General features: G+C 44.2%; 2 protein-coding genes across 5 annotated transcripts in view; one reads left to right on the top strand and one right to left on the bottom strand.

Moving 5' to 3' along the window:
- Positions 1–199: 199 nt before the first annotated feature.
- On the bottom strand, positions 200–16,448 carry ODR4 (odr-4 GPCR localization factor homolog). Of its 2 annotated transcripts, none has more exons than XM_063407771.1 (14): positions 16,263–16,448; positions 14,530–14,663; positions 14,300–14,431; positions 13,816–13,911; positions 12,609–12,715; positions 11,857–11,893; positions 11,610–11,750; positions 11,012–11,107; positions 10,494–10,559; positions 9,082–9,210; positions 8,339–8,429; positions 7,173–7,358; positions 2,075–2,170; positions 200–1,411 (listed from the first exon to the last, which is right to left on the bottom strand). In XM_063407771.1, exons 2-14 carry the CDS (start codon positions 14,626–14,628, stop codon positions 1,344–1,346), a joined length of 1,344 nt encoding a protein of 447 aa, XP_063263841.1. In that variant the 5' UTR covers positions 14,629–14,663; positions 16,263–16,448; the 3' UTR covers positions 200–1,343. The 2 variants fall into 2 exon arrangements, with proteins under 2 accessions (XP_063263841.1, XP_063263842.1); XM_063407772.1 differs by lacking the exon at positions 16,263–16,448 and adding an exon at positions 16,127–16,147.
- A 172-nt stretch (positions 16,449–16,620) lies between these two features.
- The window catches only part of TPR (translocated promoter region, nuclear basket protein), a 33,206-nt gene continuing 32,299 nt past the window's right edge, over positions 16,621–17,527 (top strand). For all 3 annotated transcript variants that reach the window (XM_063407770.1, XM_063407769.1, XM_063407768.1), the window contains exon 1: positions 16,621–16,810. In XM_063407770.1, the coding sequence (XP_063263840.1) occupies positions 16,660–16,810 (151 nt within the window). In that variant the 5' untranslated portion in view covers positions 16,621–16,659. The remainder of the gene's footprint in view (positions 16,811–17,527) is intronic.

The raw sequence follows: 17,527 nt of genomic DNA, 5'->3' as shown, positions 1-17,527 counted from the left end.
CAATTATAAACCCCACAGCAGCTGAACCCAGCACCTCCATCACAGCACTCACCACCTTCCTCCAGGAGGCCCCGCCTGAGCAATGCTGAGCACAGAAGGTCAACACTGTCTCTCAAAATACACTTACAATACTAAAAGCAGCTGTTTTTTCCAAACATGTAAAAACAGAATACAACGCGAGGCAACAGTAGTCAAGACATCTTTCACAGAGTTATCTTTAATAAATGTATCCCAGTACATACTTGATTATGCTTTAGAATCAAAGGGTTTATTTTTTTTTGTTTGTGTTCCACTGTGTACAAACAAAAGAAAGGAATTTGCATTGGTATTAAAATGCTTTTAATTCTTTCCTGTTGTAATTCAGTCCAAGTAAACACCACACTTCATGTACAAATTATCTTTATTAGCCTTACTAGAATTCATTCCCTCCTTCCACCTTCCTCATGTCAAGTAAACATAAAACAGGCCAACAGAATCTCTCACAAGGGAAAGCTCTCTGTTTATAATCTGAAAGTCCTGATTAGCAATTATTTTGATAACTGGCCTGTATCTACAAGATAACCCACAAGGCCTGCCTAGGTGTGACTGTTGCTGAAACAGTTCAGATTCCAAGATAACAATGATTGTACTGGGGCTGGACAGAGAAATCCTCATGGGGAGGCACTGAATCAAAGGCAGCAGCTTACATACAGCTCAGCAGTGCCATGCATTTCACTGATTTCTGAGTTCTCCTGTCTTGAACCAAGCTATTTACAGGCTGCCTTGGTCTAGTCTTGAAACTTTTAGAAACTATTCATATGCATTTTAGGCTAGTTAGCCAGTATTATCTAAAACAATGCATACGGTGAAATGCTGGTTTCACTAAAACTAATTCACCCCCAATTAACTGTAATAAAATAAGATTTCTCTTAGCAAAGGAACCCTTAAAGCAGGAATTGTCATACCAGGTCACTATGCAGGTTTTACCAATACCCTGAGAAACACCAGGAGCAGCATTTTGCATTAAAGGAGCCAAGAGGAAGAAATTGAAGGTTCTATGTTTGTTTAAGGGACCTCTCCAGAAAATAATATTATCATTCATTTATACAGAGCGACAGAGTTAGTTTCTTGTAAACCTGATTCACCCTCTACTTGAGTCTGTAAGTGCATAATTCTACTTGATCTAGGAAGTGCATGATGGAACAAGGTAACTGAACCTACCATTACAGTTTACATTGCACATCTACCTGGTGAGATTTAGGCAAGAATTCTTAATTACTAATAGATTAACCCCAGCTATTTCCACCTTGTGAACGGCCAACACTTCCCAGGAGCTCTGGTGGCTGGAGTTCAATCACTGGAGATCAATCACTGAAGTAGTTGAAGGAGAAAATAGATGCCAGGATTGCAACAGCAGCTGCCACGACCAGCCCTAAATCCAGAGAGGAAGAACAGGCAGTGAGGGAGGGCAGAACAACCAGCCCTAAATCCAGAGAGAACAGGCAGTGAGGAAGGGCAGCACAACCAGCCCCAAATCCAGAGAGAACAGACAGTGAGGAAGGGCAGCACAACCAGCCCCAAATCCAGAGAGAACAGACAGTGAGGGAGGGCAGCACAACCAGCCCTAAATCCAGAGAGAACAGGCAGTGAGGGAGGGCAGCACAACCAGCCCTAAATCCAGAGAGAACAGGCAGTGAGGGAGGGCAGCACAACCAGCCCTAAATCCAGAGAGAACAGGCAGTGAGGGAAGGGCAGCACAAGCAGCAGCGGGCAGGAGGGGAGGGTGGGTCAGGGGGAATGAGCATGAGGAGAAACAAAAAGAGCTACCCCAAAAACTACTTTTCTTAGCATGCTCTTAACTGATGCAGCTGAGGAGACACGCAGAAAACCCCAAAACACCTCAGTGATGATTTAAGGGAAACCATTTTTGCATTCAAAGCAGACACATATTTATCGCTCTTATTTAATCTTCCAGTTACTATCTTCTATTTCTAATAATTAATAGAAACCAGAAGGAACTGCTTTGTTCCTTCAGTCCTGAAAGGGCCCACTGCAGGTTCTGGAGTGTCATAGCAAAATCTGGAAAGGAACATACCCATATTTTGCTGGAGCTTCAACAGCAACGTTGCTTTTGTCAGCTCTTGCTTTTGTTGTGTGTCACTCGGGCTGTCAGCCACTGGGCAAATATCAACTGCATGGAAATCAAGGGAAGAAGGGAAAAATTAACTGTTGTGGTTTACAGTGAATTCATGCAAAAGGCCAAGATCTTCACATCAACTTTATAAAGTGTATCTACAGTAGAAAAATCAGTTTATTGCAGTAGAAGTGGTACAACAGCATTTGCAATGCTAAACTGTGCTGTATGGGTAGACGGGTAAAGAGACAAAAATACATTTCAGGAGGAATTCCTCTTCCAAAACTCATTTTCCACACCCTGCTTCCAGAGTAATATTCCCAACCTTTTTTGCATAGCCTGGGGAGAATTTGACTACAGGAGAGGGCACCACCAAAATGCACAATTAAGCACCTTCCAAGATCAAAGGTTCCCTACAGAGCCATCTGTCCTGAGTTCAGGACATGCAAATCCCACTGCCACAGAGGATGAGCTACCCAACAGCCAGAGATGCATTTTTTCCAACCACAGAAATTTCTTTTTGAAGATCCCCTAAAAATACCCTTTCACAGCAGGCATGGAGGACTCATTCCTCTTTGGAGGAATTACTAAACCCTTAGTCTGCCCAGCCAGGATGTGAGAGAGCTTGAGTCTATTTCCAGGCGGATGGGACTCAAACCTGCATCTATTTCCTTTGCAAAATCTCTCTAATCCCTTGGCTATATCCAGCTTGTTAGAGGGGCAGGAGAGAAAGAAGGGGATTAAACTCCAGTCCTTCAGCCCAACTTGTTTCAGCCACATAGAGGCAGCATGGAATACACCACGCTCCCCTCAGTGCCAAGGCTGCTTGATGGTGCTGGGCCAAAGGTGTTCAATTTGCAGCATTCCCGTTTCCAGGAGTTTGCTAAGACTTGCCACAATCCTGGATTACAATCCAGAATCTACGACCACAGGCACTTTCTGCACAAGCAAAGGGTAAGACAAAGTGTTTGTCGTGGCAGTGAGAGCTGGATGTGTCTGGGAAGAACAGAACAGGCAGGCTCAGATAAGAGAACGAGCCACCAGACTGTGCAGTACCCCAGCAGTACCAGATATCAGGGTTTAGAAGGCCATGGGACACTGATCTAAATAAAACCAGATTTCAGTTTCCACAGAGGGGCTGTCCATCAGCAATAAATCACAAATTACATGCTTGAGTAATAAGACACATCCTTTGTGTGATTCAATATGCAAATGATTCATGAAGTACTTTCTCTGTCATTAGCTACTGTGGAAATGGATAATCTAGATGTGATTAGAAAGGTTGTTTCTGTTGAGTCATGTAGATAATTGTCTTCTCAAATCAAACTTGCACAAGACCTGGTACATAAAAACACCCAAACTAGGCTTTTAAAACCTGTCTTTAGGTTTTTTATCCCTCAACCCACTGCATTGGTACAGGGTGTACTGCAGCAGAGAAATCACTGTCTGATATAAAACCCAACAGGACAGTGAGATATATAAATATACAGAAATTGCTTGGAGATCTCTCTGCAAGCAGCACATACATGTTACAGCAAGATAACAATATTTCAGTGCAAAGTGTGTTTTTTGAAGAGAAATTATCAAATATCCCTGAATCCCGCTGGTCCTCAATGAGGCCATGGCTAGATCATTATCTCCCTTGTGCCAAGGAAAACACTCCCTCAGCTGCCTAAAATATGAGTCTAGTTTTCAGCTAGAGTAGAGGAGTTATTAATTATTGCAATATAGGTTTTCAGTAAGTATCTTAACTAGCACAGTAAGAGAACTTTTGTCCAGAGCTTTGAATTCCATGCAACATCCCACTTTGGGATAATCTGAGTGCATTTTTTGGGCCCTCTCTGAAGGCTAGCTCCAGCAGGTTCCTTTGTGCTCTACATCTGATGAGCAGGTAGGACGCTCTGTGCCCTCTAACTTGAGGTTTCTTTGAGCCTCCCTGTGCTGAGGGGACCTTTGGTAGCTGCACATCAAGGCAACTGCACATTCCCCACCTGTTCAGAGGGGAAAAAATAAAAACACAAAGGTAACAAGAAAAAAGAACCATCCTTGAGCTATTTAGTTACCACAGGCCTTTATGCCATCACATTCCGGAAGATTTCCGTGTGGAGCAGCAAAATCACACAGGAGAGTTTTCATAGCAGATGTTTTCTAGTACCAACTAGATGAATCCTTAATTCTTCAGTTTCCTAACCAAGATGGGGATGTGATTACCACTGCTGAAGTCTTATTTCTGTCTATCCACTCAGGGTATTTAACAGCGCCCACCCCCTGCACTAAGGAGGAGCAGGGATTTAGTAAAGCCAATCAGAACTGTAGAGCTTTCAGTTGCCTGTATTAGAGCATTAAATACCTTGAAATTACAGTGTTAGAGCTATTTAAGGCTTTCATTTATAAATAGCTCGGGGTTTACTTTCTATTTTCCACACAGCAATTTTAAAGCACGACCCAGTGTTGTCCCCACTGGAGAGCTCAACAAGGAATCAAGAGACTAAAACTGCAGGAGACAGCAGCAGAGCCCAAGTTCAGTAAACACATAAAACTGGCCTCAAAAATTCATGTTTTGACTAAAAGCTGCTTAAAAAATGAATCTTTTGCCTGTACTGATTAGATCCACCTCTTCTGAAGTGTGTATTTTAAAGAGCAACAGAACCCCAAATTATTTCAAAAGCCTGCTCGTATTCTTGAATTTTAGAGAATTCTTTTTATCAGCAAACTTTCCCCAGAACCTCAGTATGAGCAGCATTTCCAGTTAATTCAAGGTAGGTGCCTCAGACCACAGGAACTGTGACACAAACAGAAAGGCTGATGACAAAATTCCCTGCAAACCGATTACTGAATATTGATATTATTAACAAAGTTAGACTTAAGCTTAGAGAAACAACACATGCTTCCCAAGTCAAAATGATGCACTGAACAAGAAGAAACAAGAGAAACCACAAACTCTCATTATAACACAAAAACATGTTCACAGCAATACTTAGACATTTCATACCAAAGCAACAATAAAAACCAAATCCCAAAATTAATGCTTTTTTTTTTTTTTAGAATGTAGAACACTTTGTATGCATTTAACAGGACTCTTTCTAAAATGACCTTCCTAGTGTGATCAAAGTGTATAAATAACTTGTGATTTTAATAAACCACAAGTGACTGATGCCTCAGCATTAATTATCAGAATGAACAGTGCTGTGCTGACAGCATTATTGGTATCATTGCTATTAACAGAGCCCATTCCATGGACAAACTTTATGGTGGTCACCAGGACAAGGCCAAGCTTTCCCAAAATCTCCTTGGCATGTTTTTTCCTCTCCTCTTCTATGCACTTATTTTAATTTGTGGGTTTGAGATTTTTTTAAAGAAAACAGCACCTACTTTAATTTGCTTTTCTTTAAAAGAAAAGGAATATAAATCTCCCCCAGTTACCTTTACATGCAGCACACTACAAGAACACTCAAGTTCCTTTTGTGGCCATCACTTCACACCTATTGTTGGCATTAATCTTTGGGATGCCCTGCTTGAGTGGAAAGGTGTTTCCTTCCTACCTGCAGCTCACACAGCCTTACATAAGCAATAAAGCTGAACTGAATCATCACCTCTCCCCTCCCACACCTCTCTCCACTGCTACAACAATACTCATTTGCTTCTCTAAGCTACACTGATTCCTTAAAGCTCAGTAGTAATTAGTTTTAAGAGTATTAAAGTTACTCTAATAATGCCAGAGGGATTTTTATTGGCTTTCCTGTTTTCCTTGAGGTTCCTGTGCACCTCTTATTCCTCAAAAGGATGAGTCAGTTCACAGCTAACAGGTCTAGTTAAAGCCTGGGGGGAGCTGATTCATTTAGAAAGACAAGAATTTATGGTTAGCTCTGAAATTAGGAAACTCAAAACCCCCTCCAAGTTAACATGGAAGTCAAGGAGAATATCAACACTCACAGTTCACCCTGCAGAGCAAGTCATGGTGACATTGCCCAGTTTTTGTCCCTAAATACCAACATCGAAAAGTGTTCATAGTTCTTATGTGAGAATTAGTGTTGGATTTTTTTATTTATTTGACTTATAAAACTGGAACCTGCAGCTCATAAGCATGTTGATGAGGGAAAAAAAAAGGGAGTAAAATCTCTTCCATAAGACCACAGGAAATATCATTAGGTGCATTTCAATGTCATATTTGAATTCTACATTTAAATCAACATTGCAAGGGAAAAAAACCCAACAGGGAATGATATAGACCATAAATATTCAGAAAGAGGAATCCAGTAACTAGATTATGTCAAAATATCGGTATTAAAGGGAATATAGCAATCTCCTAATGAGACCATAAACTTGTAAGACATTCAGTAGAAAATGAAAAGTGCTCTCAATTTTGTTTTAATTCCAGGTGAACCACAAATCTTCAGGTTTGGGCACTGCACTTGGTACATAAATTAAAACACTCAGAATAAAGAAAGCTATTTGGCATTTTTTAAAACATCAGGTGTAGCATTAAAACTTCCTGAAAGACACATTAGACTCTATGAATGTTTTGCTAGAAGAATGTTTGAAGTGTTTTTAATTCTGTAGTGAAAAAACAGTAATTTGACTTATCACTCAACTTATTCTAACTTGTCTAAAAACTACTTAGCACTAAAAAAATGAACTACTGAAAGTGTAAATATATATATATTCATGTTAAAAATAAAGCTTTACAGAGTGTTTTTAATGAGTTTATTTGTCAATAAAGGATCTCCTCTAATCCATGAGCAGAGTGGCACATGCAAACCTTGGTTAACCATCTCCTCATGTTTCTACAGCAGCTCATGGGCTGCAGCCATGGCTGCACTGAAAAACCAAAATATTTGAAAGGAAAAAGGGAAGTCTGTTCCAAGAAACACAAACTGTAAGCAACTTGACCATTTTCCACAATATATGTAAGCTGTAATGAATTGTTATAAAAATCTCTAGAGTTGCATATGAAGTAAGTTGACTTTGGGCATATCCATACCTGGATGAAACTGGCCTGTACCATTAGTCAGCATTTTCCTAGCCCCTGACCAGCCTGCCCTGGTCCTCAGGTATTTACCTGTGCTAATGTCCTCAGCAATGTGCATATCTTCAGCTTGCACAGGCTGATCCAACATCTCCACAAAACGTTCCTGGATTTCTGCAGCAGCCTCATCACCAAACTTGTAATCACTGAGCATCACAGTGGATCCAGCAACTGGGACAAACAGTCTCTGAGGCAAGACATGATATTCCCTCCCAAAATCTAAAAGGAAAGAGGGAGAAATACCATCTCAATAAAAGCCTTGACAGTTTATGATAAGATTCCTCCATAATCTCTGAGCATAAGATAAAGTCATTGCAAAAGAAGAGCTCAAGGTCTCAGTGTAGAAACTCTGCTTTCAGAAATGCCAGGTTTAGTTGGCTGCTATTATATGGATTTATGTCCTCACATTATTTGTCTCTCCAGAAATACCCACAGCAGCTCCAAAACACACCATAAAACGCCAAGCAGAGCTTTTCCCCTCTTTGGAGTGACTTGCAGGAGGGCTCTGGGAGAGCCTGCAGGTAAGAGCTCCCTGAGGAGCAGGATTTCAGCAGCACAAAGGACTGCAGAGGTGTCACACTCAGAGCCACAAAGCTCGGGTGCCACCTAGAGAGGGGACTCAGAACTACGGGCAAAGGAAAAGGCTCTCCCTGCCCCAGATACTCCCATGGATTTGTAACTAACTCCTTGTTGGTTTAAACAAGACAACGAGACCACTGCACTCGCTTAGAAGAGTTTAAAGAGTCCCAGAATGAGCTCAGAGATCTGTTCTCTACCAAGTTTTAACACACTTCAACATTAATAGGAACGCCATACATGGATTTAAAAAACAAAAATAGAAATAAAAATTTAAAGTGTGCAAGGTACAGTTGGAACTTCAGAGACAAGAATTTCAACTACAGAAGTTTTTAAAATCACAAAATTTCTGATGGGTGAGGAAGAAGTTGGGACTGCATTTTGTGGTCACAGGAACAGAACAAAACATGGTGCAAAAGCTGTGATGCCAATTGACACAAAGTTGGCAAAAAAATTTCCAGATTTAAGAACAAGTCAAAGGTGACAAGCAGCAATTATACCTTTCACTTTTTATTCTGCTCTAACCATACTAGAACTTCACTATATACAGAATTTTCTACAACCACCAAAATTCACTGCTAATATAAGGTGGTGGATTTTTTTTTATTATTATTATTTCTTACTTTTTTTCTGAGGTCCTTCATTTAAAATCAGATCTTCAAAGAGTATTTCACACCGATCACTCAATGTGTTTATTATGTCTCTTTTCAAAGCCTGCAAGGACACAGTGAAATCATCAGGAATATCAAAGCTACTTGCAAAGCTTTTCACCAGGAAGAAATAACCATAGAAGCCCCATACTTGTTAAACCCATGATGAAAGAATAGTTTTTCCCCAGAAAATAAAAACTAGTGTGAATTTTCAAACTAATATGTAATAATTTATTAATAAAGAGAAGATATTTAACATCAAAAGAATTGGTATCAAGAAGGAAAACCACAAAATAAAAATGAGAAGCTGAAGAAAGTTGTAGGATTGTTAGGATAAGAACTAACAACTTCTAGGTATTTATCTGTAAAACTAGACAAAAATAATCATGAGGCATTGACTCAGTGAGGGAAAGAAATAAATTACTGAGCAAGTAAATCTGGATTTACCTCTACAAATATAGAAATATAGTCTGCAACTTCTTTTAAAGAGACTTCTTCAAAACCTAATCCCTTTGACAATTTGTGCAAAGACTCCCCAGAGCCCAGCTTTACCCACAGCACACATATCCCCCAAAAGAGAAAAACTAGCTAACCCCGCATGGATGCTTTCTGAAATAATCCAGTTTAGACCATTCTGGCAAAAGAAAAAAACCAGTTTGCCACGTCGCAGGCGTCTCAGAGGAGTGTTTGTGATGGACTAAGGCCCTGCTCAGTACCTGAATGGCTTCTCTGACCCTGGGCTTGTTGCCATGGACGTAGGCCCTGCACTTGACAGCGCCCCGGAGGTTGATGGAGCCGCTGCACACCTGCACCGTGGCCGTGGACCTGGCGCTGCCAGCCTGGCCCTGGGAACAAACACAGCCACACTTATCCCAGGCACCTGCAGCACAGCCCCCAAAACCAGCAAAACAACAGCAGCAGTTCACACACAACCCATTTCCCTCATCACATATAAATAATTTTACTTTAGTTATTCGTTTGGGTAGGTAAGACCAAAAATCTCTTTTCTGTTATGGAAAATGTGTTTACCTCTCCAGATGTTTCAAACACTTAAGTCTATGAGATTTTAAAACTTTCCAGGTTTGCAACAAATGACAGTATTGCAACTGATAAGTCTTTTTCAGGCTTTTTTTAAACACTGAAGTTTCCGTGTTTGCTATAATCAGTGTAACCCAGGGCGTGCTGGGAGTCATCCCATCAGTCAGTACCAAATTAATTATACATGTGGCCACACTGAGAGCTGCATCAAACTGTTGCCTAGAAATGCTCTCCCTAATTACAACAATAATGAGTGTGGGCATGAAGCACTCCAGGACAACACCTGGAAACGCGGGGATGCACAACTTCTACACCAACTGCACAAACCACTTCTGCCAAAAAGGAATTTTCCTCTCCCTGCAGCAACTAACCTCAATACAATAGACAATAACAACAAAAGAAGCTGAGATACTCATGGAGTCTTTAAAATAGCATTGGAAACACTTCTAGCTTTGCTGAACATAACTTTGAGAATCCAGGAATCACCTAATAAAACATAGAAGGCTATGAAACAATGCCTGGACACATTGGGACTTCAGGACCTAGACTGGGGCATCAAATTCACAGCTCTGGCAGGGAGAAAACTCCTGACATAGATCCAGCAGCTCCAGATGATGATTCAGCTCACGGGATCTGTGCCTTAATCCAGAGCTGGCAGCTGAGCTCCTGACAAAAGCATCCAAGTGAATGTCCAAGCTAGCCAGGACAAGCTGGGGATTGAAGTGTGGGGGTGACTCTGAACTTCAGATGCAAAGTCACCTGAAATCAATGCACACAGGTACCTACAGGTATCCTACTACCAAAGGAATTAGTCACAGGACTTTTCCATAACCTGTTTTCCAATCTTTCAGCTACACTATGCAATTCATGGGCAACATGGTTATCACACCACAAGAATTTCTAAAGGCACAAAATATGCAGATCTGTTGACAATCAGTTTCACGTTCAACATCCAGGTGGGAAAAAAAAAAGTCTTAGGAATAAGTGAGCAAAACTTCTAGACAATAACTCAGAACCTTTTTATTTTATTTTTTGCTCTATTTTATAATTTAAAGGCAAGCTTATACTTTGCAAACCACCAGAAACTTACCAGCTGTGTCAGAACCTTGACATCAGAAAACTGAGGGCTGGGCTGAGTATTTCCTCTGAACTTTTTCTGAGGGGAAAAAAATTCTTTGTGTCATGAAACAAGAAAAAAAAAAAGAAAGTCCCTGAAGCAGTCTCTTCACTATGGCATAGAGTGTGCCCTAGTTTATAGCCTCTGAGAGAGGAAAATAGCCCTTAGAAACCAACCACGAGACTAGAACTACAAAACTAAATGGAGAGATGAATGCATCAGACGCAGGTCTTTGAAATGTCATCACCCTCATTCACACCTCACTCCGTGCTCTGTAATAGAAACGTTTCAGTCACTTCACACATAATTACTGCATTCACACTGCCCGAGGAGAGAGAGGCAATCTGCAGGAATGGAGCTGAGGACAGGAGCAGTTCTGTGTTTTGGTTATCTGTGCCAATCTGATCAACAAATCCCGCACAGGGCTTTCTCACACAGAAGTTCCAACCATACATCTGTTAGAGCTCAATTCCTCCGTGTCTGGTACTCACCTGCCCCTCCAGCAGTTCTGTATCCTCATCTTTAACTTGGCCATTGATCAGAAAAACACTGTCTTCTATCTGTTTTGACCATCGGTTTAACCCATTCTTTAAAATAAGTGAAGACAAAACAAAACAAATCACAAGAAAGGAAATAATTTCACTGAAGGATTGGACAGTACCATGCTAAAACTTATAGAAGTATGTCTTTTATTAGTACTTTGAGAGAGTTTTAAAGTCTATGAAAAACCTGTTTTTCCAAAAGTAGACCTTAAATGGAACATGTTCAGAACAAAGTAAGAAACAACCATTGCAGCTCATAGCAAAAGTGCCCCAAAACTCTGCATGAATTTGGTGTAACTTTTCACCAGGTGAGGCACCAGAGAGGTTACCTGGGATACTCATGACAATTATTACCTAATCTTGAAGAAAGGAAACTTCTCACTGAGCACAGCAGAAGAGTTACATTTAAAAGAGAAATAATTGCTAACATTCTCCACTGATTAGTCCTACTCCTCTCCTGCACTGTTCACCTCTTTCTGATTTAATTTTCAGCAGGGAAATGAGTGTGGTTACTGGTGTGTAGGACCTGGAGCAGGCACTGAGTTACCTTGGTGTTCTTCTCCAGGTCGTGGTTGGGGGAAGTAGCAAGAAGTGGAATGTGGATGTTCACATTTACTGTGCAGCCCAAAGCTACCCAGGAAGCAGTCAGAGCACTCTGGTATTTCCAGTCTGCTGGTTTAGCTGAGCTCTGAGAGCAGAAAAGAAAAAGCCATAGAGCATCTATCCAAAGCACTTTGAGGCTTTTTTGGGTGTTAGTATCACAAGCTGAGTGTGGCACAGCAGGATGAGCTTACCTTCAGGTCCTGCACATCGTAGGTTCGGCAAACTACTCTGTGCTACTTAAAGAAAAAGACCCAGTGAAAAGCAAGGGAACAACAAAGCACAGTTCACAATTAACTTTCTCCCCCACTAATCTTCCTTGTCGAGCTAATCTATGCTCTGGAGCAAGTTCTCACCTTTCACTAGTGTAACAAAGTGGGAAAACATTTGCCTGTAATCTCCAATCCCCACAGTGATGCTCTGTCATCTTTTACAAACAAATTACGATCAGAATGTATTGACAGGAGAAGCATAAAGGCACCAATGTGTAATTTGTCCTCATCTCTCTCTCCTCTCAGAGAAAAATCCTTGCTTTCTCTCCCTGTACTGTGTCATTACCAACAGCTCCTGCATTCTGCTGCAGCTCTAGGATTGATCCCACAGGCCCCAGTTCCATGCAAGCACCACTGGTATCAGCAATTCAAGAAGCCAAACAGTAATTTAGATGGGGTTTTTTCAGTTTATGAAAGTCCAGACTGACTGGGAAAGGTGTAATTTGATGCCAAGACACAGACAGACCTCATAAGAAATGATGGAAATTTTGCAAGGACAAGAGGATCAATAGTCTTAACCATGGCTAATCAGAAAACTTAATTATTTCAACTTATACATGTCTAGCTGAACTTAAACAGCCTCCTCCTCCCTAATTGTTATTCATTCAGCAGCAACTGGATCAAAGAGGTTGGGGTAGCAGCCTCAGTCAATAAACCTTGCTCATAAAGGATACTTTTTTGTCACAGAACAGATTTGAAGTGCTGCTCTGTCTGAGACATCCTCCTCAGTAGGTTTCCAGAGCCTTCTTTTACTCAAGGACTTTTCCACGGAGAAGATGAGCTAAAGACCAAAAATATATTGCAAAAATATGCATTGTAACTCCTGGAAAATAGTCTTGTACTAAATTTTAAGTCCAAGCAATATCAACATTTTGTATAAGCAGGAAACACAGTGTACATGTCACCAAAATGTCACATTAAAAGAACATTCAGCAGGGATTCAGAAGCACTTTTCCCCAAAGTGAAAGAGGCTTGTGAAATCTTAATTTAGCTCCCTTAAAAACCAAAGCAAGCAGCACACATTCACATGTCCAACCTGTATGCTTTTGTCCTTACAGACGTTTAACAATTTTATGCCTATCAGCTGGGTCAGGAAAGCTATGCAAAAATTGCTATTAATTATAAAAAAGTAATTCCCCCTCAATTTTTAATTCAGCAGTCACTGATCACCTGGACACAGCTCACTTTTTTAGCCAGATATCAGTTTCACTAAGCACAACTGAGATGCAATTAACACTGAACTGCCAAAATTGACTCTTTGGATCTCAGGCTGCCAAACCTGCTCAAGCTTAAATCAGTCACCATGATTATGTTAGAAAAATGATAAAATGAACATACATTTTCAGAACAGAAACCAAATTTGGCAGTAGATGCCCCAATACTTTAACAAAAATGCATTTTAAGTCTATCAGATAGTTCTGAGTATGTTTTAGATTTAATCCCACATACCTAAGTCAAGTGTACATGTTTCTCTTAAGAGAATCAGAATTATAGATCTTTCACTCCTGTAAACACCTCTAAACTGAGTGATTCATTCAGACAAGAAAAGCTAACATGTTAACATCACTAGCACCTGTGCCACAAGGATTTAGCTTAATATAAACCTTGAGGATGTTTTCCCTAAGCCAGAATGTCCACATTCAGTAAATACAGATAAACACAGTAAACAGAAATTCAGATTTGCTGCTGCAGTAACAAACAGGAGGTTAACAAATAGTGTCCCACAGGACAGGGATTTCTGAGGTTCCAGTCTCAAACCCACACATCAAAGCACAAGGCTTGTGAAATAAAGCAACAAAACAATTGTATTTTAGTCAAGCCAGTGACAGAAAACTCCTCACACACAGAGCTAAATATGCTTCCAGCAGGAGCCCCGCTTACCTTGCGCAGAGCATTTTGACCATCTTTTGCCAGCTCTGGAGTTGCAATCATAAACACACCAAGAACCAGCAACCCTCCAGGGAGCATTCTGGACACCTTGAAAATGAAAATGAACGTTTATTAATAGGATGGGCAATCTAGAAACCACGTAACTCGAGATATCAAAAACCACTGGTGAGACAAGTCTGCACCAAGAGCAGAAGTGAACTAAGGGAGACTGGTTTTCACTTACAGGACCCTCTCCATGCAGGAACACATCCTGCAAGTGTTTTCCCTTCAGTAATATCAAGGGTCCTTTCATCAAAAAACCTGAAAACAATAAGGGTATTTCTGGTTTAAAACACCTGTGCTCAGTGTGCTTAGGAAGGCTGTGTCACTTTGAGAAGAGGGCTTGGGATGACACAAGTGCTGAGATCCTTTGTGTCCATCCTATTTCCCTCCTGTTCCTGCCACCCCTTTGCCACCTCCCAGGGTGAGCTCTCACCTGGCTGGCGTGTGTGGTGATCCACTCCTCATCCAGGGATGCCAGCCTGGGAGGGCCCACGCTCTCCTCCTGCTGCTGCTCCTTGGGAGGGGTTCGCACAGCCCGAACGACGTAGTCCCGTTGTGGGGAACACTTGCCAGAACATCAACAGAAGCAAACACACCTTGAGGCTGCTGACCAGGGCTTTCCCCAGTTCACAGGAATGAATGGAAGGACAATTCCACCCTTACCTGCCCTATCAACAGGCCAGTGACATATGGCTTCACCTTCGTGCTGAGCTCTGTCAGGTACTGCCCAATACTTTCCTCGACAAGGTAAGTCCTACCCATGGCTCCAGGTTTAAGTGAGGTGCTGTAGTTCCAACCTACAAAACACACAATGCATAAAGTAAAAGAAGGTACGTACACTGCAATGGGTACAGGAGAAGTCTCACACAAAGATCCTTTAGAACTGTTTGATTGAAAAATCCCTGTGAGGTCATTGAGTCCAGCCATTCCCCTAAGGCCACCACTGATCCATGTCCCCAAATGCTGCATCCACATGGCTTTTAAATCCTCCAGGGATGGGGACCCCACCCCTGCCCTGAGCAGCTGTGCCAGGGTTGGACAGCCCCTTCAATGAAGGAACTTTTCCAGTGTCGAACTTGAGCCTCCCCTGGCCCAGCCTGAGGCCGTTCCCTCTCCTCCTGTCCCTGTTCCCTGGGAGCAGAGTCTGACCCCCTCCTGGCTGTCCCCTCCTGTCAGGGAGCTATTCAGGGCAAAAAGGTCCCCTCTGAGAGCCTCCTTTTCTCCAGGCTGAGCCCCTCCAGCTCCCTCAGCCCCTTCTGGGGCCCTAGCCCATCTCCCAGCTCCATTCCCTTCCCTGGACATGCTCCAGCCCCTCTGTGTCTTTCTTGTCATGAGGGCCACAAAACTGAACCGAGGCTTTGAATTTTGAAATGCCTTCAAGATACAGTATCTTGCTGCATTATACTTCTAAAGAATGCGCTGTTCCACTCACACAGGGACTTGCTAAACTCCACACGTGTCCTTGAGCATGTCCTACACCACTTCCATTCCAATTCCCAAGCACTCAAAGCACAGCATCTGTGGACATTCCAACAAGCCACCTTTGCAGACCCCCTAGACCCCAGGACATGGGAGCTGCCAAAGATGGTCTGAAAATCCTCTTCATGTCTGGAGAGCTCTCCCAAAGAATTAAGCTTTAAAAAGCTGAAGCCTAAGAGCACAGTGTGAGGAAGCAACAGGCATCCTGAACCTCCACAGGGGAGGTGCTCACACACCTCAACTCATGCCCCCATAACCGGGCTCAGCATCTCTAGACCCCCGGGATCAGCACCTGCACATCCCCGGGATCAGCACCTGCACATCCCCAGGGATCAGCACCTGCACACACCCGGGCTCAGCACCTGCACATCCCCGGGATCAGCACCTGCACATCCCCAGGGATCAGCACCTGCACATCCCCGGGATCAGCACCTGCACATCCCCGGGATCAGCACCTGCACATCCCCGGGATCAGCACCTGCACATCCCCAGGGATCAGCACCTGCACATCCCCGGGATCAGCACCTGCACACCCCCGGGATCAGCACCTGCACACACCCGGGATCAGCACCTGCACATCCCCAGGGATCAGCACCTGCACATCCCCGGGATCAGCACTTCCAGACCCTCGGGATCAGCACCTGCACACACCCGGGATCAGCACCTGCACATCCCCAGGGATCAGCACCTGCACACCCCCGGGATCAGCACTTCCAGACCCTCGGGATCAGCACCTGCACACACCCGGGATCAGCAACTCCTCATCCCCAGGGCTCAACACCTGCACATCCCCGGGATCAGCATCTCCAGACCTGAGCTCACCACCTGCACATCCCCTGGCTCAGCCCCTCCGAACCCCCGGGTTCAGCCCCTCCGGATCCCCGGGTTCAGCCCCTCCGGACCCTCGCGTTCAGCACCTGCACATCCCCAATTTCGGCAGCCGCAGTTTTCTCAGCCGAGAACTGAGGTGGCCGGTTACGTCATCGGTAAGCGCCGCGGCGCAGAGAGATGATGCACGCCAATGCCGAGCGGAGCGCGGGAAAAGGGTTCGCGAGGGGACGCAAAGCCCCCGCACCGCCATGCTGGGAGTGGCGAAAGCGGCCGCCCTTCCCCGGCACCTCCCGGGCACACGGGGCACGCTAGGAGAACAGACAGCTCCGTATCCGTCATGCCGACGAGGCTATGCGCTCTCCTATCCCGGCTGTGGCGGCTGTGGCCGTGGCGGGGCGCTTCCGCCACACCCATGATGGCGGGCGGGGCGGCCCTGGCGGAAGCGGAAGAGCGCCCGGCGGCGGGCGGCGCTGTGCCGGAGCGATGGCGGCCGTGCTGCAGCAGCTCCTGGAGCGGGCCGAGCTCGCCAAGCTGCCCCGCGCCGTGCAGGGCAAGCTGGAGCGCTTCCTGGGCGACCAGCAGGGCGAGATTGACGGGCTGCGGGCTCGCCATGAGCGCTTCAAGGTGGACAGCGGTGAGTGCGGGCGGCGGGCCCTGTGCTCGGGGGAGGCAGCGCGGGCACAGCCCGGACCGCGGTGTTGTCTTGCAGAGGCTCCCTGGGGGCCGGGAGGGGGCTGGGAAGGGGCCTCCAGTGGGACCTGATCGGTGTTTGTCTCTCGCTTTGGCTCCTGGAGCTTTATTTTGTTTTCCCCCTGTTATTTTGGTGAGGTTTTTTGTTTGTTGTTGTGGGTTTTTTTGGTTTGATTTTTTTTTCCTCTTGATAAGGGACGTCCAGGGTTAAAACTGCGTTTGAAGTGGGCTTAAAGGAAAGCTTTTCGTCAGGTTTTTAACTACCATCGATACACACAGGTCTGATGAGGAGAGGCTGAGGGAGCTGGGAAAGGGGCTCAGCCTGGAGAAAAGGAGGCTCAGGGGGGACCTTGTGGCTCTGCACAGCTCCTGACAGGAGGGGACAGCCAGGGCGGGTCGGGCTCTGCTCCCAGGAACAGGGACAGGAGGAGAGGGAACGGCCTCAGGTTGCATCAGGGCAGGTTCAGGTTTGATATTGGGAAAAAATCCTTTACTGAAAGGGTTCTCCAGCCCAGCAGGGCAGTGGTGGAATCCTCACCCGGAGGGATGAGCCGTGTGGATGTAGCATTTGGGGACAGGGGTCAGTGGTGGCCTTGGCAGTGCTGGGCACTGTTTGGACTCTGATCTTGGGTGTCTCTTCCAACCTAAACAGCTCTGAGCT

This window comes from Prinia subflava, chromosome 10, assembly GCF_021018805.1.
Source record: "Prinia subflava isolate CZ2003 ecotype Zambia chromosome 10, Cam_Psub_1.2, whole genome shotgun sequence".
Taxonomy (NCBI): domain Eukaryota; kingdom Metazoa; phylum Chordata; class Aves; order Passeriformes; family Cisticolidae; genus Prinia; species Prinia subflava.
Note: the sequence above shows the minus strand (reverse complement) of the source record. Positions and strands in the feature narration are given on the sequence as shown.

What these genes read in the sequence shown, in the direction of transcription:
- ODR4 (XM_063407771.1), bottom strand. Translation starts at nt 14,628, where the DNA reads ATGGGTAGGACTTACCTTGTCGAGGAAAGTATTGGGCAGTACCTGACA. An exon ending in GTCAAAATGCTCTGCGCAAG is followed by an intron (nt 12,716 to 13,815) that starts GTAAGCGGGGCT and finishes TTTGGTCTTTAG; the next exon opens with CTCATCTTCTCCGTGGAAAA. An exon ending in TGAAGGACCTCAGAAAAAAA is followed by an intron (nt 7,359 to 8,338) that starts GTAAGAAATAAT and finishes CTTTCCTTTTAG; the next exon opens with ATTTTGGGAGGGAATATCAT.